The following is a 25673-nucleotide window of genomic DNA, read 5'->3' on the forward strand; positions in this document are numbered from 1 at the left end:
AAGAGTAAAGTTTGAGGGATAACCTATTTCCCTATAGCTATGTTTTTTTTCGTTTTTTTTTTTCTGAAAGAATTCCCTCTTTACTTTTTTTCCCCTGAAAATTGAAAGCTATACACATTGTTCTTCTTCTTTATGCACTTGACAGCAATAGTAAGCCTTAACCCGTTTTAAGATGCCATAGATTCTCTAACTGATATTAACCCCTTTGCAGATGTTATATATCTTCAAACTGAAGCTTTGAACAATTATAATTGTGTGGTAATTAAACTGGTTGGGAATTAAAATGTGTGTCTTTACAAAATGGTGTGGTTTTTCTATGGAATAAAGCATAGAATTCATCTGTGTGTACAATTACACTTTCTTCAGGGCAAACAGTCACACACTTAATACAGTCCCTAAAGTGCTTCACTCCCACTTCAGTGTTTGTGGACATAAATACACACATGTCCAATATCATTTTTCATATAATAATCTCTCATTTTTTAAAGAAAGAATCATTTTCTACATGTTTTTAATGTATGTCATTTACTTTTGTATATGGATTGCCCTTTTTTTTACATAATTTTATAGTATTTAGAGAAAATACAGTGAGAAATTATAAAGACTATAATATATATGTATTTAAACAATACTAAACATAGATAATTCATAATACCGGATACCTAAATACCATGAGATATATTTTATATGAAGATTTATAAATGGAGACATTGACAATAATATCATATTGAGGTTACATAATTTCTCATCTACTCCTTTTGAATACTTTCTACTTTTCATCATTCATCCTTTAGTTTAAGATTGAAGAAATTTCCTTTATATTTCTCTTAGATCAACATGTTCCCAAATATCCTAATGCAATGAAGGTATTCTCAAATATCAGAAGAGGATATCTGGCATCTCACATGTCAATATCTTAGGAGGATCCCTTTTATTCCCCTACCAATTAAATGACAGGACATTACATCACTAGGTTTGAATATCTTCATGTTTTCCAAAGATCCTTCAAAACTGGTAGTATCTTGAGTTGGGTTTTCAGTATTTACCCTGGCACCTAACATGAGGAGAGTAAATTATTCTTGATTTATTATCCAAACCAACCAGTCACTAATACTTGGCCCTGTAAACTTCTCTGTATAAGACACAAGACAGAATGTGGTTCATCTTCCCTTTCTATAGGGAGCCATTTTAGGAGGATAGCGTTCTCTGCCATAAGTGCTAAAAAGAAAGCAGGACTACCTAAAAATATGTCATCTTATAAAAAGAAAGCTAGAAGGTGTGTGTATGTATATATATATATGTGTGTATATATATGTGTATATATATGTGTATGTATATATGACTGGGTCACTTTGCTGTGCAGCAGTAATTGGCACAACATTGCAAATCTACTATATTTTATTAAAAAATATTAAAAAATAGAAAGATCCTTTACAGTCTAGAACTTAAGTCCTACTGCTGTAAAGCATGAAACTAATCATATTTTCTACATTTCCTCCCAACTTGGCTTAAATATTAGCTTAGGAAAAAGTGGTCAAAATTGAATTTAAGAATGTTTCAGGAAGAAATATTTCAGAAATGAAATATAGATTCATAAGTAAAGAAACTTCAGATAGATTACTTGAAACAGAAAATTAAAGTAAATGGTTTGTGACACAACAGGAACTAGGAAAAGCACAGGAATTTAAAGGACATCTTTTAATTGAAATCAGTCTTTCTGAGGTGACTATGAAAGCAAGAAATATTACAACAAATAACTACTAATGAATATCCTACTCATTGCAATCTTCCACACAATAGTTTCTTTATTATCATTTACATCTCTTACTACTAGTAAAGCATTCTAAAATTGCTAAGCATAAATTGTATGCAACTGATCAAAATCTACTCACACTTCCAGAAAAGCAGCAAAACTTGGAAAATACTCCCGTAAACATGCCCATTTGCATAATCAATGACAGAAAAATAAACCCATATTGGTAAAAAGTGCATGATTACAATTGCTGCTGTTGTTGTACAAAGGATTCCATAGAGGAAGAAACAATAATGCACAAGAAATGGTATATAGGTCAATCATTTATTTTCCATTCTTAAATGTCTTTCAAAATAATTGATGCTCATGAAATGCAATGTACTGGAAGTCCTGGGGTCTGTGAGTTTCAGGAACACTCATAAGGGTAGTGATTTTTTCCCATTGATGGGGAAGGAAAGAGTTCAGGTTTCAGGATTTGTTTAGAACCTCCACCCTTCTGCCAGATTTTCCACCAGAGAACCATTTTGTGAAGTAGTACCAAATAAATATAATAATGCTCAAGTGAGGTCTGTGGAAACTGAAATCAATTTGACTGTGTACATAATTGAATTTTAAAAGGTGCCCTTTTTCAAATTATGAATTTTAGTTTTAATCTTAATAATCCTTTAAAAATGTACCACTGCTCAGTGAGAGAAAAAAAGTGACACCTGTTCTTCAACTATATGATAAGGTATATTTTGCAAAAATAAAGCATATTGCATCTTCATTTTGTAGGTGGATATTAAGAAAGGTCCTGATGTAGCTGGTGCATAAACGTAAAGACTCATTTGCTTCCTGGAAAATAGAAGAAAGGTAAGTACTTATCAGAAAGCTGTGGAAAAATAAAACAGGTAATACTCAAATTCTATATATTGAGGATATCATGTTTTCTATTAGCTTGCCAAATCTTTCAAGCTGCAGAGAAATTTTCTCATGAACTTCATGGCTAAGGCAATAATTATCCCATTCAAGGATACGTGGAAGGCTGCTTCCCAGCCCTCAGGAGCTGCCTAGAGCCACACAAGGAGGGGTATTTAATTAAATCTGCTCTGAATGAGCATTTGCATTCTTTGCTGTCCTTTAGATTATCTTCCATTTAGGTATATAAACTACTATTTTCAAAAGGACTATTGGCTTATTCTCTTTGTGATCTGTTGAGTAAAGCAACACCTTGGCTCCACCATCTTTCCTTTATTCCTTTTTGTACATCCATCTCCTTATTTTTCAATTGTTTAAAAATCTGCCCAAAGGCATAATTATTACAGTATTCAAAACTGAGGCTTCTTTAAGGAAATCTTATTTTTGATTCTACTAAATCTAGTAAATCAAGTAATCTACTTAGGAAAAATGGTCTCTATTTTGTAAAGAAAAGAAAGACACATCATTTTGTAAAGAGCAGTAACTTTTCCTTAAACTGTTAAGCCAAACTAATATACTTGTTGACAAAGACATTGTAGAAAATTTTAAATTTAATTTAGGCCCATATAGACACATGATAATTGATATTCAGGATTCAGGAAGCACTGATTAAACTAATTATGTAATTTTAATTGAAAATAATAGCAGAAATTTTTTTTTACCGCTACTGTAAATCATTTTGAAAGGCATATTTTCCCACTAGGAAAGGTTTCTCTTCTGATTTGACTTTTCAGTGGCTGATCTTTTCTGTTATACAAATGAATATGAATTACTTTGTTTAATCATAACTTGTTTGTTAGTGGGCGTAGGCAGTTCTTAAAGGTGATATAATATTTCCTTTATTATAATACGAATATATTTAGTTAGCATTTTGAATACATTCTGTTCAAGTACATTGTAGGCAGATTTGTTCTGTCTTCTTTTATGAATAAATAGTGGCAGAAATGATCAGAACAAAAGATCAAGTTGCCTTCATAGACATAAGCTTGTAATCTCATATCCAAAAAAAATACATAGTTCCAAAAAAAATACATAGTTCCAAAAATTCTGCTTTATTTTCTCAGGTTACAATGTAACTCTTTCACACTTTAAAAATGGACAAATTTGCTTTGTTTAAATTTATAATTTTTTGAAATGTCTCCAAAAGATGGAATGGATGCTGATGAATCCCTATTGGAAACTCATAAAATTGTATTATATTAGGAATTACCTGTAATAATTCATGTAAAATACTTAGCATGATTTTGATGCATAATGAAAGCTCAACGATTATCATGGCCACCTCCAGAATTTCTACATATGCCAGCTTACAGGCAACAGTCTGACTGGAAGTGTAGCACGTGGATGTGTTTTGAAGTTGTGATTGTTTTCATAGAAGGCAAATTGCTTTTATTTAGATTGTATATATATATTTATGATGTTCCTGGGAAGGGAGGACTGATGGAAACTATAGGTAAGTGGAAGATTCTTCACCACAGGCCATATTAATGCCTGTGATTATTAAAAAAAAAAAAAAAAGGCTTCCACTTAGGGAAGATAGAGTCAGGCATTCATTCTTCTGTGTATAAGGGGGCACAGGAGCTAATATTTAAAACACAGAGGCCTGAACCACCTCTATAGTTTTGCCAAAATTCAGATCTGTCTACTTTTACTTGATTTTTCCTCTAAACTTTGAGTAATTTGGTTTTACTGTGTTGGACATTGCTTTTCTTCTATTTTCTTATACTGTTGTATTCAATTTTAACTTATGAATTATAATCATTCAACAGAGCTTCACATTAAACATCAAGGGTACACACCCTGATTTTGTGCAGCATGTCTGTATGAAGCAACTCTATTTTTATACTAATATGTTGCCTTCATTTTCAAATAGCATATTTTTATCTTATTTTATCTCTATTATTTATGAATATTTTAGTTCTCATTAATTTATAGTTTAATTTCCCTTTTAATTTTCTTTTCCCTTATAAATTTCAGTCTCCCCAAATAACTACCAATATCAATTTTACATCAATTTTTCTAGGCAGTGATATATTAAATTAGTTATTTGTGATTTTTAAAATAATTAACAAGCTAGAAATAATCATGAAATCAAAAGTTAGTACATGTTAGCTTTTGTGCAACATTCTAAATTTCGAAGATGACAAGTTCATCTTTTAGCCCATTCCTCTCAGAATAAAGATGTAAAGTAGTGAGCTGCTTGATATTGATAGGCCATATTACTCATTCAGCCTTCATTTATGTTTAATTACATTATTTATCTCAAAAATTTGAGTATGTATTGCCTAGATATGCCCCAACATACTTGAATCCTAATTTATAACCCTTTTATAAGATGAAAACAAGTAATATATAAACTAATGTTAAAGTTGTATATGATTTTTGCCATACTTACCTAATTTACTTTCTTTGATCTGCATGTGCAGTATGAAATCATAAAAGCAATAAACATCACCACACCAACACTCAGTAAAATCATTTCTACTAGGCCAAGGAGGTTTATTTTTTCAGTCACTTGTTTTCTGAACATTTCTGCCTTCTCATCACTAATTGTACCAGTCTACAAAAAATTTAATAAATAGCATTATTTGGGTAGTTCAGTGTAATAAAATACTCATAACTTCCGCTTAAGTATCACTCTTATTTTGAAACATCTTACAGGTGTCAGTCATCTTTATCTATAAGACAAGCCAATGGAATTCCCTTTGCATGTCAAAGTACATAATAAAGGTTAAGGTGGAAGATTTAGTGAGTAAAGTATAATTGCCCTTCTTTTAGTCACGTTATATAACATTCTCCAATACACTGGTTTTATTGATCTATATGATCATTGCACTGAAATATTTTCCTCTTTCCCCACATATGTTTCCTGGTGACAAAGGGAAATGGCAAGGATCAATAGTTTCCTTCCTCTAAAGACTTATGCAGTGTATTCCCTAATTCCATGACTAATCAATTTCATGATTTATCCCAAAATATCTTGTCAGGCACTGAGGTAAACTGCCTACAACTACTCTTGCCTGGTCTTTATAAGATTGATTTACTTTTATTAGCAGTACAATATTCGCACTGAGGTACTTGGAATTATATGTATGCATGACTCTTTCCTAACACAAGTACTATGACAAGAAAGAGTGTATAATAGTTATATTATGAAAATAATACTCCCTTTTTCTGAAATAAAAACATTGAAAACTAATACAAACCTGATATTTCTGTGTAGTTTTGTTGTCTCAAAATAATTATATAATTAATAATATATAAATTCAGGTAATGGGAACATAAACAACTTCCAATACTATACATGCATATTAAATTTTCAAACATCAAAAGCCTTCTCTATATACAAAGAAGTTTATTGGTTTTGGTGATTAGTAGACAAAAATACCAACCTCATTAAGCCAAAGAACAGGTACTATATAGTTCTGCTTCAGATTTTTTAATGCCCTGTAATAGATATTGAAAATAGTTATAAAATATATACTAACTTGTTACATATATAACATAAATGTTAATTACTACTGTAAATAAATGTTCAGAAATTAGTTGCTCTTACAATTTGGTTAAGTTTTTTGATTTTTGTTGCCTGTAATTAAAGTTTAATCTGGCTATTTCTCAGATATCTTTTGCTCTTATAAATCTCTCTCTCTCTCTTTTTTTTTTTTTTTTCTCTTTTGTCTTTCTAGAGCCGCTCCCACGGCATATGGAGGTTCCCAGGTGAGGGGTCAAATCAGAGCTGTAGCTGCCAGGCTACACCACAGCCATAGCAACGTGAGATCTGAGCTGCATCTGCACCTACACCACAGCTCATGGCAATGCCAGATTCTTAACCCACTAAACAAGGCCAGGGATCAAACCCACATCCTTATGGATACTAGTGGGTTTCGTTAACCACTGAGTAATGACGGGAACTCCAACTCAGAAATATTTCTGATACAGATTTCTAATTAGATTGACTTTTATTAAGGATATATTTCCCTTTTGACAAATTATACCTAGGAATCTAAATTATGATTTCTATAAAATGTTGTCATGGAAATATTTGCATGGATAGTAAAATGAGAAATGCTACCAAATACTCATGCCAGAGTATATGTAAATACCATTTCATTACACATTTATCCATTTCTATAGATATAATTCTAAATTACAAATAAAAGTTACAAGGATTTAATAGTTAATCACATCTAGCCAAAGAGAAGTTGAAATTTTATATTCTTTCCACTTAATTTCATACATATACTCACTTTCTGACAAGCAAATACTAAAAATCATAATGAACCTGATTATGGGACTCACTCAATTATTCTTGCTGGCTTGACCAGTAAGTTGATCTGTAGCCGTTGTGCAAATCGTAAAGTGAATCCAGTTATCTAAAAAGAGAACAAACTAAAAAAATTAGCAACTTCCTTAAACATTCTTTTATGATATGCAAATCTTATTTTTACTATTATGCAGAACTTAAGGTGAAACTGTATTACTTGAAACTTTTTAAATTTATTAAACACTTAATTGGACATATTACATACATAATGGTCCACAATTACATTTTACACTTGTATACACATATGTAAATTCACACACACACAATTCCTTGCCCCACCTAATGCCAAGGTGTTAGTTAGCGCTGCGACATTTATATGAACTGGTTTTGGGAATTAACAGTAGTAGTGAAACCTAGAGCTCATATAGTAATTCAAATCTGGAACTATACATGGATATATATGGATATATATATATATATATATATATATAGTGGATATATAGTGGATATATGTATATATATATATACATGGATATATATATATATATATATATATATATATATAGTCATAACCCATGTGTCCTCAGTATAATTATAATACTACTTCTATCATTATTTAAACTGAAATACAACTGCTAAAATTCTGGCATTTTGTTTAACTTCAGAAAAGGAGAACAATAATATAAAAGTTGAAACTGTTGGTCTATTGGAAATTTAATAGATTTTTCCTGACACTAAGTCTAATAGGTCTTTCCTCAAACGTACAAATACCCGGAAAATCTCTTTTAATCCCTTGTCATCTACAGGTTTCCCTATAATAAGTAATACTTGCAGTTAAGTATAAAATAAGCATAAACTTGTAATTTATACCAAATCATCTTAAGCCAAGTAGAATCATTTCCATCATTGCTTTTCCTAACCTATGAATAATTTTTAAATGCCTTTTAAAATTACATATGCTGAAAAACAAAAATACAATTACCTTGACATTTCATAAGAAACAATAGGGAAAAAAAGCAATGTCATTTTTATTGAAATAAAAGTGAGTAATTTATCAAGATTGTGATGCAATTGGGAATTCCCATCATGGGTCAACTAGGATCCATGAAGATGCAGGTTTGTTGATTGCTGGCCTTGCTCAGTGGGTTAAGGATCTGGTGTTGCCATGAGCTGTGGTGTGGATCTTACATGTGGCTCGGATCCTGTGTTGCTGTGGCTGTGGTGTAGGCTGGCAGCTGTATCTCTGATTCAACCCCTAGCCTGGGAACTTCCATATACCACAGGTTCGGCTATAAAAGACAAACAAAACAAAACAAAGCAAAACAAAAAATTTGTGATGCAGTAAATATGATCAGTAAATACGATTGTCAAAAAGGGGAGAACTTAATTTTTCCTTCATTTTAGAAAGCAATATTAAATCAGTCAGATCAATAATGTATTTACTTACAGGTTCAACATCTAAGTAAGTGCTATGTTCTTCTTGATTTGGATTTAAGCCTTCAATTGTTTTTGCAATTTCAGGACTTGCATGTAGAAAGTGAGGGAGTGAAATGTACACGGGTTTTCCTGAAAACAAATTTTGAGAGACAAGTGAGATAAATCATTTTCCTCATTTCACATACTGCTTAGAAAAAGTTCCTTGAAAACAAAGCTTTTTAAATTAACAAGATAAATGTGTAGTTGGCTTTGAATATTAATTGGGGGATAATGGTGAGGAAAAATTATAACATCTGACTGCTACTGAATGAAAATAAAATAGAAACTTCTGCATCATCCTGCGAACTAGTCAGTTGATGTCTTTTTCATTCCTTACATGTTCATTTTCTTTTCTTTGGCCAAACCCATGGCATGTGGGAGTTCCCTGCGCCAGGGATCAAACCCATATCACAGCAGTGACCCAAGCCACTGCAGTGCTAATGCTGGATCCTTAACCTGCTGAACCACAAGAGAACATCTTCACATGTTCATTTTCAATACATGAAGCTTATCTGTTGAACTCAAAATTATAACAATTTACATTCACATTTCAGGCAGTAATTGTCTAGAGACTTAAATTTATTTAAGAGGTTCTTATTTTATTCACACCGACTGCCATATGAAGATGAACAAAATAAAATAGACTACAAATTTCATGATTGAGTCAATTCTTATCTCAGAGACATGCTGAAATACACTTATTTTTATTTACCACTTTCTAGGGTATAAAAAGAAAAATGTCAGAGGGATAAGTTGGGATGCTCAAAGTCTTCTGGAAACTAATTTCATTTTAGCTTAAATCGTAATGGAGCACAGGGGGAATTCCCATTTTGGCTCAGTGGAAACAAATGTGACTGGTATCTCTGAGGATGTGGGTTTGATCCCTGGCCTTGCACAGTGGCTTAAGGATCCAGCATTGCTGTGAGCTGTAGTGCAGCTCACAGAGGAGGCTTGGATCTGGCATTACTCTGGCTGTGGTATAGGCCTGCAGCTGCAGCTCTGATTCCAGCCTGGGAACTTACATGTATCACAGGTGTGGCCCTAAAAAGATAAATAAATAAATAAATAAAAGGAGTGCACGGATTTTGCACAGCAAAGGAAACTATCAAAAAATGAAAATTCTACTTACGGAATAGGAGAAAATATTCACAAAACACTTATCCCATAAGCTGATTAACATCCAGATATGAAAGGAATTCATACAACTCAAAAAAACTTAAATAACCCAATTTAAAAATGGGCAAATGACCTAAAGAGACATTTTCCAAAGTAGCATAGGGAGATATCAGTATGGTTTTACCAAATAATAACTAAGTTTTATAACACTGAAATAACTAGGACCTCAAAAGCCTAAAAAGTCAAGACAAAAAAAATCTAATACCAGCCTTATTTTCTGCCATTATTACTTTCTCACTTTAAAATTTCTGGTGGAAATGAATCTTGGGTGAAATTTACATTTTAAAGAATATTGCAAATTCTGTAATGGATTGTGTCATCAAAAACTTTTACTTACCTTCTTTGCATTTGCTAATGTCTAACACACCATATAATGTACAATTTTTGGAGATAATTTTTTCTGTGCAGAAACAGCGATTTTCTGGATTTTGAAGTGGAGATGCAAAAGTCATGGATGGAAGAATAAATCTATACACAGGAATTCCTTTCAGGTTAACTTCAGCTCCAAATACAGCATAGAAGGATCTAAACACAGATGAAATAGAGCTTCATTCTGGAAATCTAAACTGCATTGTGAAGATTCTTCTTATTTTTAAATGTATATTATTGCCTTAAAATAGAAACATTGGTTATAATATTGATAGAATTCTTGCTTGATTTATAGAAAAAAAAATCTTGTGAAATTTTAAGGCATACCAGAACCTAATACTGGAGTTGAAGCTCTTCTTATCTTGGTTTTCAAAATTTCTAGAATAATTTGTACTTCTGAATCACCATAGAACATTTATACTGAAGACATTTCTCATAGTTAGTTTTCTCTATAAATATATAGAGGAAAATATAAATATTTTATAGGACTCCTTCAAATTCTTTTTTTAAAGTGATTTTTTTCCATTATAGCTAGTTTACAGTGTTCTGTCAATTTTCTGCAGTATAGCAAAGAGATAGTCAGACATACATATATACATTCTTTTTCTCACATTATCCTCCACCATGCTACACCATAAGTGACTAGACATAGTTCCCAGTGCTATATAGCAGGATCTCAGGATGCCTTCAAATTCTTTATTTGTGTCCAGTTAAATGAAATAAAAATAATATTCAGTCCTCCAGTACTTAATCCTGGAGAGGCAATCCTGGCTACTCGCCTGATGCATGAGAATGTTTATGATGTGCAGATCCTAAGCCTCCATCATTTAACAAATTGCCACTTGGATATGGTTCCCTGTGCTATTCAGCAGAATCTCACTGCCTATCTATTCCAAATTCAATAGTTTGCATCTACTAGCCACAAATTCCCAGTCCATCCCACTCCCTCCCCCTTCCTCTTGGCAACCACAAGTCTGTTCTCCATATCTATGAGTATGTTTCTTTTCTGTAGATAGGTTCATTTATGCCATATATTCGATTCCAGATATAAGTGATATATGGTATTTGTCTTTCTCTTTCTTACTTCACTTAGTATGAGAGTATCTAGTTCCATCCATGTTTCTGCAAATGGCATTAGTTTGTTCTTTTTTTGGGTCTGAGTAGTACTCCATTGTGTACATATACGTCTTCTTTATCCATTCATTTGTCAATGGACATTAAGGTTGTTTCCAGGTCTTGGCTATTGTGAATAGTGCTGCAATGAACACAGGAGTGCATGTATCTTTTTGAATGAAGGTTTTGTCTGGATATATGCCCAGAATTGGATTTCTGGGTCCTATGGTAGTTCTATATTTAGTTTTCTAAGGTATCTCTGTACTGTTTTCCAAAGTAGTTGTACCAGTTTACATTCCCACCAACTCTGTAGGAAAGTTCCCTCTTTTCCACACCTTCTCAGCATTTGTTATTTGTAGACTTGCTAATGACCATTCTGACTCGTGTGAGGTGGTACCTGATTACAGTTTTGATTTGCATTTTTCTAATCATTCGTGAGGTTGAGAATTTTTTCATGTGCCTATTGGCTATCTGTATGTCTTTGGAGAAATGTCTATTCAGGTCTTCTGCCTATTTTTCAACTGGGTGTTTGGTTTTTTGTTTTGTTTTGTTTTTGCTGTTGAATTGGATGAGTTGTTTATTTTAGAGATTAAGCCCTTATCAGTTGCATCATCTGCAGCTATTTTCTCCCATTCCATAGGTTGTCTTTTTTATGGTTTACTTTTCTGTGCAAAAGCTTGTGTGTTTGATTAGATCCATTTGGTATATTTTGGTTTTTATTTCTATTGCTTTGGGAAAGTGACCTAAGAAAACATTTGTGCAGTTGATGTCAGAGAATGTTTTGCCTATATTCTCTTCTAGGAGTTTTATGGTGTCGGCTTATCTTTAAGTCTTTAAGCCATTTTGAGTTTATTTTTGGGCATGGTGTGATGGGGCATTCTAGTTTCATTGATTTACAGGCACCTGTCCAGTTTTTCCTGCATCACCTGCTGAAAAGATTCTTTTTCCCATTTTATAGTCTTGCTTCTTTTGTTGAAGATTAATTAACTGTATATGTCTGGATTTATTTCTAGGTTCTCTATTTTGTTCCATTAGTCTATATGTCTGTTTTGGTACTGTATCACACTTGATTGATTACTGTAGCTTTGTAAGATTGTGTGAGGTCTGGGAGAGTTCTGCCTTGTGCTTGGTTTTTGTTCCTCAGGATCGCTTTGGTAATTCTGAGTCTTTTATGGTTCCATATAAATTTTTGGATTGTTTGTTCTAGTTCTGTGAAAAATGTCATAGGTAAATTGATAGGGATTGCATTGAGTCTGTAGATTGCTTTGGGTAGTACGGCCATTTTTATGAGATTAATTTTTCCAACCCATGAGTGTAGAATATTTTTCCATTTCTTTGAATCTTTAATTTCCTTGATTAACATTCTCAGCATATAAGTCTTTCACCTCCTTGTTCAGGTTTATTGCCAGGTATGTAATGTTTTTGGGTGCAATTTTAAGAGGTATTGTATTTTTGCATTTCTTTTCTAATATTTCATTGGTAGTGCACAGAAATGCAACTGACTTCTGAATGTTAATTTCGTATCCTGCTACTTTGCTGAATTCATTGATCAGTATGAACAGTTTTTGTGTGGAGTCCTTAAGGTTTTCTCTATATAGCGTCATGTCATCTGCATGGAGTGACATTTTACCTCTTCTCTTCCAATTTGGACACCTTTTATTTCCTTTGATTGCTATGGCTAGGACTTTTAGTACTCTGTGTAATAAAAGTAGTGGGAATGGGCATCTGTGTCTTGTTCCACTTTTTAGTGGGAAGGCTTTCAACTTTTCTCCTTTGAGTATTATATTGTTTGTAGGTTTGTTATAAATGACTTTGATTATCTTATGTTATGTCCCCTCAGTATCCCCTTTGGTAAAAGTTTTTATCATGAACGGATGTTGATTTCTGTCAAATGCTTTATCCGCATCTATTAAGATGATCATACGTTTTTTGACATTTCTTTTGCTAATGCAGTGTATGACACTGATTGATTTGCTTATGTTGAACCATCTTTGTGAACCTAGGATGTATCCTGCTTGGTCATGGTACATGGTTTTTTTTAATATGTTGTTGGATTTGGTTGGCTAAATTTTTTATTGAGAAATTTGCATCTATGTTCATCAAACATAGATGATCACACTAGCCTGTAATTTTCTTTGTTGGTACTATCTTTGCCTGGTTTTTGTATTAGCATGATAGTGGTTTCATAGAATGTCTTTGGGAATATTCCTTTTTCTTCAACCTTTGGAAGACTTTAAGAAGGATAGGTATACGTTCTGTTCTGATTGGATGATTCTATTCTATTATTATCTCTTCCAAGACACTAATTCATTCCTCTGTATTATTCATTTTGCTCTTCAGTGCCTTTAAGTCAGCTTGCATCTCCACAAATTATTTTTCTAATTTTCCTTGGCCCCTTCTTATATTTTATAGTTCCTTTCTAAAGTAATCTGTATTATTGTTCATATCTGCTCTTAATTCCTTCAGTATTTTCTTTATCTTCTTTTTGAACTCAGTGTCTGTTAGACTGCAGAGGTCTGTTTCATTGTTTGCTCTTTCAGGGAAATTCTCCTGTTTTTTTAACTGGAAATTTTTCCTAAGCTTCTTCATTTTGCTTATATTTTTCTTATTTTGTGAGTTTAGGGGAAAAAAAAAAACACCCTGTTCTCTTGGAGGGTTATTTATATGCAAGAGTACCCCTGTTTATTTTTGTGAGGGCTTATTATTTATTTTTGGCATGAGGGCTGCTTTTTTTGGTGGGGGGGGATACTTGCTGTCTCTTTTCTCATATGTGCAGGCTGTTATCCCCTTAATGGGGTGCTGTGCATGCTTCCAGTGAGATGGAGGCAATGGGAAGAGCTAATAGCCAGAGCCTGGTTCTGGGCCCCTGACAGGGGCAAGGACCTGTGGGATGGTGGCTAAGGCTGCTCCTAGTTGCAGGGCCCTGGGAAGTTGCTGACCGTTTTGTGACTGGGTTATTTGTGTTTTTGATATTGAGCTGTATGAGTGTTTGCATATTTTGGAAATTAAGCCCTTGTGGGTTACAGCATTCGTGAATAGTTTTTCTCAATCTGTAGGTTCTCTTTATGTCTTGTTTTTGGTTTCCCTTGTGCAAAAGCTTATGTTTGATTAGGTCCCATTTGTTTATTTTTGTTTTTGTTTCTTTTGCCTTAGAAAACTGACCCAAGAAAACATTGCTTCAATTTGTGAGAGAATATTTTGCCTATATTCTCTCCTAGTTTTCTGTTGTCATAAATTATATTTAGATCTTTAAGCCACTTTGAGTTTATTTTTGTGTATTTTATGAGGGAGTGTTCTGACTTCATTGATTTACATGTGGCTGTCCAGCTTCCCAGTACCACTTGCTGAAGAAACTCTTTTCTTTGTAGGATGTAATTGACCATAGGTATATTGGTTTATTTCTGATCCATTGATAAGTATATCTGCTTTTGTGCTGATATCATACTGTTTAAATTACTGTAGCTTTGTAGTATTATCTGAGGTCTGGGGGGGGGGTGTGCCTCCAATTTGTTCTTTTTCTTCCGTATTACAACTCTGAGTCTTATGTGGTTCCATATAAAGTTTAGTATAATTTGTTCTAGTTCTGTGAAAAAACATCATGGGCAATTTGATATCAATCCCATTAAATCTGTAAATTGCTTTGGGCAGTGTGGTATTTAATAATATTAATTTTTCCAGTCTACGAGCATGGACTGCCTTTCTATTTCTTTGATGCATCTTCAGTTTCCTTTATCAACGTTTTATAGTTTTCAGTGTAGGTCTTTCACCTCCTATGTAAGGTTTACTCCTAAGTATTTTTTGGATGCAATTTTAAAAGCAATATTTTATTTCACTTTTTTCCTCATATTTCATTGTTAGCATAGTGAAATGCAACAGACTTCCTATGTATATTTTGTATTCTGCTACATTGCTGTAATCATTTTTTAGTCTTACTAGTTTTCGTGTGTTATCTTTAGGTTCTCTATATAGAGTGCCATGTCATCTATACTGAATACCTTTTCTTCCTTTTCTTATCTGATTTCTGTGGCAGGAACTTCTATTAATACTATGCTGAATAGAAATAATGAGAATGGGCATGCTTGTCCTGTTCCAGAACTTAGTGGGAACACTTTCTGATTTTTATCACTGACTATTATTACGTTGGTTTTGAGTTTGTCATAAATATCTGTTATTATGCTGAGATAGGCTCCATCTGTACCCACTTTGGTGAGAGTTTTTTTCATGAATGGATGTTGAATTTAATCAAAAGCCTTTCCTGTATCTATTAAGATTATCATTTGGATTTTGTCTTTCTTCTTTTGATATGGTCTATTTCATTGATTATTTGCATATGCTGTGATCCTGGAATGGATCCTATTTGATGATGGTATAGGATCATTTTTGTGTGTTGTTGTATTTGGTTTGCTAATATTTTGCTGAGGATTTTTGCATCTATATTCATCAAAGATACTGGCCTGTAATTTCCTTTTTGCAGTGTCTTACTCTGGTTTTGGTATCAGGGTGATGGTGACTTTGTAGAATGACTTTGGGAGTGTTACTTCCTCTTTAATGTTTGGAAGACCTTGAGAAGGATAAGTAGAAATTCTTCTTTGTATGCTTGTTAGAATTTCCCAGTGAAGCCATCCAGTCCTGTACTTTTGTTTTAAAGGTTTTTGTTTGTTTGTTTATTTGTTTGTTTTTTGTTTGTTTGTTTTTATATATTCTATTTCACATCTAGTGATGAGGCTGTTCAAATTATCTATTTCTAATATGTATCTATCAGAATCTATCAGGATTCAGTTTTAGTGGGCTGTATGTTTCTAGAAGCATGTTCATTTTTTCTAGGTTGTCCAGTTTGTTGGCATTTAATAATTCATGGTATTTTTTATGATTTTTTTTATATTTCTTCTGTGTCAGTTGTTATTCTTCCTCAGATCTTCCTTATTTTGGTTAATGGGATCCTCTCTTCTTGGTGAGCTTGGGAAGGGATTTATTGATTTATTTACTCATCCAAAAACAGTTCTTGGTTTTATTATTTTTTTATTACTTTTCTTCTGTATTTTACTTTTTTCCTATCTGATATTTATTATTTCCTTCCTTCTGCAGATTTTAGGTTTTGTTCCTTTTATTCCAATTCTTTTATGTGGTAAGTTAGATTGTTTATTTGAGATTTTTCTTGTTTTTTGAAGAAGACCTATATTTCTATGAACTTCTCTCTTAGGACTGTGTTGCATCCCTTACGTTTTGTATGATTGTGTTCTATTTTCTTTCTTTTTCTTTTATGGCTGTATCCATAACATATGGAAGTTTCTCAGCCAGGGACTGAATATAAGCCACAACTGCAACCTACACTACAGCTGAAGTAATGCCAGTTCCTTTAATTGCTGAGCCAGGGATTGAACCGGAAACTCTTCAGCAAACTGAGCCATTGTAGTCAGAATCTTAACCCACTACACCATACTGGGAACTCCTGGTTCTGTTTTCATAATCAGTTGTCTTGAATATTTTTAAATTTCCTTTTTGATTTCATCATTGACCTATTTTGTTTTAGTGACTTTTTGTGTGTCTCCATGTGATCATTTCTTTCTCCTTTTTCTTTCAGTGGTTGATTTTAAATTTTATGCCATTGTGATCAGAAAAGATGTTTCAAATGTTTTCTAACTCCTAAATTTGTTGAGGCTTGTTTTTGACCTAGTGTGTGGTCTATTCCAGAGAAAGTTCCATGAGAGCTTGAAAATAATGTGTATTCTGATTTTTTGGATGTAATGATCTGAAAATATCAAGTCTAACTTTTCTATTTTATCACTTAGGATCAGTGTTGCCTTATTGATTTTCTATTTGGAATATCTGTCCATTGATGTTAGTGGGGTATTAAAGTCTGTGAGTGAGCTGTTAGCTTATTGAGAATGAGGCAGCTATGGCAGAGCCTCTCCCTTTGTGAACAATGACAGCGGGCCTCTGATGGTGGACTTAAGCATCCTCCTGTGGCCCAGACCACACATTAACACTTTGGGCTGTCTCTGCACAGACAAATCTTGTTCTATCCCTGGGTTTGTCTGATGAAGCCCAACTTTCAGCACTAAGCTTCCTTACATGCTAGCAGATGAGTATCTCTGGCTGGAAAGTTCAAGGTGGCAGGAGAGTATGTGCTGGTCTCTCTCTGTCCTGAGGAGTGTAACAGCTGACTTGTCTTTACCACAAGTCAGCTGTTATACTCTTCTATGAGCCTCTGAAACACCCTCACTAGCCCAGATCTCCCAGTATGTGAAGGGGGTTCCCAGGATAAGGGAACCTTTCACAAATCCCTCCCAGGGGTACTGGTCCCATCTCAATTCCTTTTTTTCCTTTAGTCCTACCCAATTACATAATGATATTTCTTTCAGCTTTTGTTGTATTAGATCTTCTGTCACTTTCAGTAGGTATTCTGTGAGAACTATTCCATATGTAGGTGTGTTTTTGATGTATTTGTGGATGGAGGTGATTTCCATGTTCTCCTCTGCAATATTCATCTCTGTCTTCCTCTTTGGACATCTTTAGAAAAATTGAGCATGCCCTTCTAGACTTGACTATTACTAAACATACTTCTAGTTTAGTAAAAGAAAAGAAAAATAGTTCTTGCTTTGAAATGACAAAGAAGAGAGAAGGATCAAGATGGCAGAGGAGTAAGATGCCACACTCACCTTCTCCCATAAACACATCAAAAAAACACATCTACATGTAAAACGATTTGCACAGAACATCTACTGAATGGTGGCAGAAGAACTTAAACCTCCAAAAAGGGCAGTAAACTCTTGACATAACTGGTTAGAAACAAAGAAAGTAAGAGAGAAAGAAAGGGAATCAGGATGGGACTAACATTCCTGAGAGGGAGCTGTGAAATAGAAAAGGAACCTACACACTGGGAAGCTACCTAACCAATGGGGAGATCAGCCGAGATGGAGGGACCACAAAGTTGCCAAAAAGGCACAGCAATTAGACAGAGGAGGGCAAAGTAGAGTGAGAACCACACAGATCATCTGCACCACTGTCCAGGAAACCACAGCCTGAGACGTGGAGGTGGGGGCTGGGCACTGAGATTCAGGCTGTGGTGAGAGGACTAGGGTTGGCTGTGTGGAGACAGCATGAGGGGCTAAGGACCAGTGTGCCCCTTGCATGATCTACAGGCAGCAAGGACAAACCACAGCAGTCATCTTAGAAACTAGAGGGAGGCATGGACTGAGACCACTAGAGGCCTGAGAGCAGGCTTCACCTGTGGCTCCAGTCATCTCACAAGTTGGCCAAAAAAGAGGGCACTGCAACCCAGCACCACCCATTGTTGCTCTCACTCCCCTGAGAACATACCTGCCCTGCTGCTGCCACTGCCAAACACTCTGGGCAGTGCCCAAATGGTTGATTGCTGTCCCTTTCCAAGACCCCACAACTAGAAGCAGCTGGTACAGGACAGCATCTATGGGATAAGCAGGACAGGGTGCTTCTTGTATGGCTGATAACTGGTGGGGACAAACCACCATAGTTATCACTGGCTCCACAGGTGGGTGTGGCCCACTGACACTAGGATCCTTGAACAGGCAACACTGTGGCCCCAATCACCTCAGAGGGTACCACAGAGGAGGGCATTATGACTGATTACCACCAGTTGTTGCTCTCAGTATCCTAAAAACATACCCACCTTGCTGCTACCACTGCCAAATGCTCTGGGCAGTGTCCACATGCTGGATCACTGCCCCTTCCCAGGACCCTACAACTAGGAGCAGTGTGGCAGCTCCTCCTGTGTGGCCTAAGTGGGATAGGGTGCTTTTTGTGTGGTCTACACTTGGCAGGGGCAAATCACCACAGTTCTCACTGACTCCAGAGGTGAGTGGGGACCGCTATCACTAGGGTTCCCTTAACAGGCAACACTTGGGCCCCCAGCCACCTCAGAGGAAACCACAGAGGAAGGCATTGCTACTAAACACTACCTATTGTTGCTCTTACTCCCCTGGGAACTCACATGCCCCGTTGATGTCACTTCCAAATGATCTGGACATCTTATAAATCTGCCTAAGACTCATTACCACTTTCCAGGGCCCTGCAACAAGGAGCAGCCTGCACTACCTTCCTGTAGGTCCTTGCTTCTGTTAAGAGCCCAGCAACCAGGCACTGACTACCAGCCCTACCCATTGCCTCCTTCTCCTTGGAAACACAGTCAAAACCTTGAGGATAACAGCCTGCTCACACCAAAGAAAGAGCAAATATCCCAACTCCCATGAGAAAAATAAATAGTAACCCCCACAAAATACAAATGGGTGCTCTTGCATAGAAATAGCCCTCCAAGACTACAGTTTGCCTTCACTAAACTCACAGAAAAAGAAAAACAAAAGCAAGATGAAGAAGCTCAGGAACCATTTCCAGTTAAAATAACAAAAGAATTCACCTAGAGCAGCAAACAATGAAACAGACCTTGGCAGTCTGACAGACTCTGATTTCAAAAGGGAGATGGTGAAAATATTGAAGGAATTAGGCTGAATATCAAGGAATTAAGATTGGATATAAACAGTAATGCAGATTACTTTAGAAAGGAACTAAAAATGTAAGGAGAAACATAGAAAAATTAGAAAATTCATTTGTAGAGGCACAAACTAAGCTAAAGGCACTAAAGAGCAGAATGAATGATGCAGAGGAATGAACTGGCGACTTGGAATATAGAATAGTGGAAATCCCCCAATCAGGACTGCAGACAGAAAATCAAGTGAAAAAATATGAAAGCAACATAAAAGATATATGGGATAATGTAAAGCAGGCCAATATATTCATAATAGGAATTCCAGGAGGAGAAGAAAAAGAAAAGGGGTTTGAAAATATATTTGAAGAAATTATATCTGAAAACTTTCCAAATCTAAAGCAAACTGATATTAAGTTACAGGAAGCACAGAGGGCCCCAAACAAGCTGAACCCAAATAGGCCCACACCAAGACATATTATAATAAAAATGGCAAAAGTTAATGATAAAGAGAGAATTCTAAAGGCAGCAAGAGAAAAACAAAGTGTTAATTATAAGGTAACCCCCATAGAGCTATCAGCTGAATTCTCTAGAGAAACACTACAGGCCAGAACAGAGTGGCAAGATATATTTAAAGTTCTGAAAGGAAAAAATGTGCAGCCTAGAATACACTATACAGCAAGAAAATAATTTAAAATAGAAGGTGAAATAATGAATCTCTCCAACAAAAAAAAGCTAAAAGAGTACAGCAATATTAAACCCATTCTAAGAGAAATACTGAAAGGGCTTCTCTAAATACAGAAAGAAGAAGAAATAGGATGGAGTAAATCACAACTGGAAAGCATTCCCTTAAATAAGCTAGCATGCAGATCTAAAAGGGGAAGAAAAAAAAAAAACTACTGTAAAATTGATGATAAAAACAAGGAACAGCAAGAGGACAAATATGAAGATATAAAAAAGGACCACAAACTCATAGAATGTGTGGAAGGAAAGTAAGAAAATCTAGAACATATATGTATTTTTAAATAATGTGTCTGAGCCTATATGACTGTCAGGTTAAAGCAAGAAGATATAGGAAGAGGTTAATATACTTAAAAAACACGGCAATGACAAATCAAAGCCAAACATTACATTTATAAAAACTAAAAAGAAGAGGACACAAGCATAAAATAAGTGGAAATCATCCAACAAAAAACAAATAAAATAAATAAAGGAACAAAGGAGAAACATAGAATGAACAGGAAAACAAGGTTTAAAATGGCAACAAATACACATTTATCAAAAATTACCTTAAATGTCAATAGACTGAATGCTCTAATCAAAAGACACAGAGCAGCAGATTGGATAAAAAAGCAAAAACTTAAAATCTGCGGTCTACAAGAGACTCACCTTAGGCCAAAAGACACATATAGCATGAACGTGCAGGGATGGGAAAAGATATTTCATGCCAATGGAAAAGACAGGAAAGCAAGAGTTGCAATACTCATAATAGACAAAATGGACTTAACATGAAGGCCGTAAAGAAAGACAAAGAAGGACACTATTTGATGGTAAAAGGATCCATTCAAGAAGAGGATATTACAATCGTCAATATACATGCCCCTAATATAGGAGCACCCATATACCTACAACAAATGCTAATGGATATAAAAGGAGAAACTGATGGGACTACAATCATAATAGGAGACGTTAACACCCCAGTCACATCAATGGACAGATCCTCTAGACAGAAAATTAATAAGGCAACAGAGATCCTAAAGGACATGTTAGAAAATTTAGACTTAATCAACATTTTCAGGACATTACATCCAAAAAAATAAGAAAATATATTATTCTCGAGTGCACATGGAACAGTCACAAGGATTGATCACATACTGGGGCCCAAAGCTAACCTCAACAAATTTAAGAGTATAGAAGTTATTTCAAGTATCTTCTCCGACCACAATGTCGTGAAACTAGAAATTAACCACAGGAAAAGAATGAGAAAAAACTGACTACATGGAGACTAGACAATATACTACTAAAAAACCAATGGGTCAATGAGGAAATCAAGAAGGAAATTAAAAAAATACCTTGATACAAAAGATAATAAAGACACAACCACTCAAAATCTGTAGAATGCTGCAAAAGCAGTGCTCAGAGGGAAATTCATAGTAATGCAGGCCTTCCTCCAAAAAGAAGAAAAATCTCATATCAACAACTTAACTCACCACCTAAATGAATTAGAAAAACAACAACAACCAAAAAAACCTTAAAGTCAGCAGAAAGAATGAAATCATAAAATCAAAGAAGAAATCAATAAAATAGACATTCAAAAAACAATAGAAAAAATCAATAAAACCAAGAGCTGGCTCTTTTCAAAGGTAAACAAAACTGACAAACCTTTGGCCAGACTCACAAAGAAGAGGAGAGAAAAATCCTAAATAATTAAAATAAGAAATGAAAAAGGAGAAATCACAAAGGATACTGCAGAAATACAAAAAATCATATGAGAATACTATGAAGCATTTTATTCCAACAAATTTGGCAACTTAGAAGAAATGGACTACTTTCTGGAGACTTATAGCCAGCCAAAACTGTATCCAGAAGAAATAGATCAAATGAACCGACCAATCCCTCAAAATGAAATTGAATATGTAATAAAAACACTCTCTACAACTAAAAGTCCAGGACCAGATGGCTTCACAGGTGAATTCTACCAAACATACAAGGAGCAACTTATACCCACCCACCTTAAACTTTTCCAAAAGGTTGAAAAAGAAGGAACACTCCCAAAGACATTCTGTGATGCCAACATCATCCTAATTCCAACACCAGACAAAGATACTACCAACAAGAAAATTATAGGCCAATATCTTTGAAGAATACAAATGCAAAAATTCTCAACAAAATTTTAGCCAACTGAATCCAACACATATTAAAAAACATCATACACCACGACCAAGTGGGATACATCCTAGGTTCACAAGAATGGTTAAAAATATGCAAATCAATCAAAATCATACACGGCATTAGCGAAAGAAAAGTAAAAAACCACACGATCATCTCAGTAGATGCAGAAATAGCATTTGACAAAGTTCAACATCCATTTATGATTAAAACTCTCACCAAAGTGGGTATAGAAGGAATATAACATAATCAAAGCCATTCATGACAAGCCCACAGCAAATATAATACTCATTGAGAAAAGCTGAAAGCCTTCCCATTAAAATCTGAAACAAGACAGGGATGCCCATTATCACCACTGTTAATCAATATAGAATTGGAAGTTCTGACCACAGAAATCACACAAACAAAAGAAATACAAGGCATCCAAATTGGAAGAGAAGAGGTAAAACTGTCACTGTATGCAGATGACATGATACTATATATAGAAAACCCTTAGGACGCCACACGAGACTGCTTGAACTGATCAGCAAATTCAGCAAAGTAGCAGGATATAAGATTAACATTCAGAAATCAATTGCATTTTGTATACTAATGATGAAATATTAGAAAAGGAATACAAAAACACCATACCTTTTAAAATTGGACCCCAAAACATTAAATACCTGGCAATAAACCTGACCAAGGAGGTGAAAGACATATGCTGATAAAAAGAAAACATTAATCAAGGAAATTAAAGAGGATTAAAAGAAATGGAGATATTCCATGCTCCAGGGTTGGAAAAATTCATATTGTAAAAATGGCCATAATTCCTAAAGCAATCTAAAATTCAGTGCAATCTCTACCAATTTAACCATGATATTTTCCACAGTATTAGAACAAAGAATCCAAAAATTTATATGGAATCAGAAAAGACCCAGAATTGCCAAAGCAATCCTGAGAAACAAAAACCAAGCACAAGGCATAACTCTCCCAGACTTCAGGCAATATTAAAAAGCCACAGTAATCAAGACAGTTTGGTATTAGTATCAGAGCAGACCAGCAGACCAGTGGAGCAGAAGAGAAAAACTAGAAATAAACCCAGACACCAATGGTCAATTAATCTTCAACAGAGGAGGCAAGAATATAAAATGGGGAAAAGACAGTCTCTTCAAGCGGTGCTGGGAAAACTGGACAGCTGCATGTAAATCAGTGAAACTGAAACATACCCTTACACCATGCACAAAAATAAACTCAGAATGTCCTAAAGACTTAAATGTAAGACAAGTTACCATCAAACTCCTAGAAGAGAACATAGGCAAAACATTCTCTGACATCAACTGCACAAATGTTTTCTCAGCTCAGTCTCCCAAGGCAAGTTAAATTAAAGCAAAAATAAACCAATGGGACCTAATCAAACTGAAAAGCTTGACAGCAAAGGAAACCAAAAAATAAGGACAACCTAAGGAATGGGAGAAAATAGTTTCAAACTATGCAACTGACAAGGGCTTAATCTCTAAAATACACAAACAACTCATCCAACTCAACAGCAAAAAAGCCAACAACACAATGGAAAAATGGGCAAAAGATCCAAATGGACATTTCTCCAAAGAAGACATACAGATGGCCAAGAATCTCATGAAAATATGCTCAGCCTCACTGATTATTAGAGAAATGCAAATCAAACCTAAAATGAGGTACCACCTCACACCAGTCAGAATGATCATCATTAATAAGTCCACAAATAACAAATGCTGGAGAGGGTGTGTAGAAAAGGGAACCCTCCTACACTGTTGGTGGGAATATAAATGGGTACAGCCACTATAGAAAACAGTATGGAGGTAACTTAGAAAACTAAATATAGAACTAGCATATGACCCAGCAATCCCACTCTTGGGCATATATCCAGACAAAACTTTCCTTGAAAAGGATACATGCACCCATATATTCATTGCAGCACTATTCATAATAGCCAAGACATTTAAAGAACCTAAATGTCCATCAACAGATGAATGGATTAAGAAGATATGGTATATATATACACAATGGAATACTATTTGGCCAAAAAAAAAAAAGGAAATAATGCCATTTGCAGCAACATGGATGGAACTAGAGACTCTCATACTGAGCAAAGTAAGTCAGAAAGAGAAAGCCAAATATCAAATATCACTTATATCTGGAATCTAAAATCTAATATACATATCTGGAACCTTTCTACAAAAATGAAAATCATGGATACGGAGAACAGATTTGTGGTTGCCAAGGGGAGGGGGAGGGAGTGGATGGACTGGGAACTTGGGGTAACAGATGGAAACTATTGCCTTTGGAATGGATAAGCAATTATCCTGCTGTATAGCACTGGGAACTATATCTAGTCTCTCTCTATATATAGATGGAGCATGATAATGTGAGAAAAAAATGTATATATGTATGTGTGACTGGGTCATCTTGCTGTATAGCATAAAATGGACAGAACACTGTAAACCAGATGTAATGTAAAAAATAAAAATCATTTAAAAAATGACAAGGATGGTAATGATTTTCACTATGCAAAATATCTTTCCATAACCTTCAAATTTTTAAAAAACTTTATAAACAAGGGAATTTCATATTGTAGTCATTCTTTATATATCAGGAAAAATGTCCCTAAATATACTTTACTTTTATCAAATAACAAGATTAGTAAGAATGAGCTTTGAGGTCTGTGTTTTGTCACTTGGAGAAAGAATTGTGACTTGCAGAAATAAATCTGTCTGTTTGTATTACCTGCAAATTTCAGATGCAAAGAACCGCAATACCCGGGTCTTCTCAATGAAAGGTGGAAATGAAGCTCCATCTGTTTAAAAGTCAGTAGCAAGGGATTAGGTTTAGGTATAATTAGACAAATCTAGAAATCTCAATTCTAGGATTGTTAATAGAAATATAATGCAAACAGTATATGTAAAATATATGTATATCAAAATTCTCCCATAGCCACATTTTATTTATTTATTTATTTATTTATTTTTGTCTTTTTGTCCTTTTTTAAGGCTGCACCCATAGCATATGGAGGTCCCTAGGCTAGGGGTCCAATCAGAGCTGTAGCTGCCGGCCTACACCACAGCCACAGCAACACTAGATCCAAGCCACGTCTGCAACCTACAACCACAGCTCACAGCAACGCTGGATACTTCACCAACTTAGTGAGGACAGCAACCTCATGATTCCTAGTCAGATTCTTTTCCGCTACACCACGATGGGAA

At 34.8% G+C, this 25673-nt stretch overlaps 1 protein-coding gene across 4 annotated transcripts in view; it reads right to left on the minus strand.

The window, feature by feature from the left end:
* Positions 1788-25673, minus strand: part of LOC100511343 (platelet glycoprotein 4-like) — a 68413-nt gene continuing 44527 nt past the window's right edge. For all 4 annotated transcript variants that reach the window (XM_005667697.3, XM_005667698.3, XM_003130227.6 and 1 more), the window contains 7 exons: positions 25198-25267; positions 9964-10151; positions 8422-8540; positions 7010-7083; positions 6103-6157; positions 5106-5270; positions 1788-2587 (listed from right to left, as the gene is read on the minus strand). In XM_005667697.3, coding sequence (XP_005667754.1) covers positions 5106-5270; positions 6103-6157; positions 7010-7083; positions 8422-8540; positions 9964-10151; positions 25198-25267 — 671 coding nt within the window. In that variant the 3' untranslated portion in view covers positions 1788-2587. The remainder of the gene's footprint in view (positions 2588-5105; positions 5271-6102; positions 6158-7009; positions 7084-8421; positions 8541-9963; positions 10152-25197; positions 25268-25673) is intronic.

Source organism: Sus scrofa, chromosome 9 (assembly GCF_000003025.6).
Source record: "Sus scrofa isolate TJ Tabasco breed Duroc chromosome 9, Sscrofa11.1, whole genome shotgun sequence".
Lineage (NCBI taxonomy): Eukaryota > Metazoa > Chordata > Mammalia > Artiodactyla > Suidae > Sus > Sus scrofa.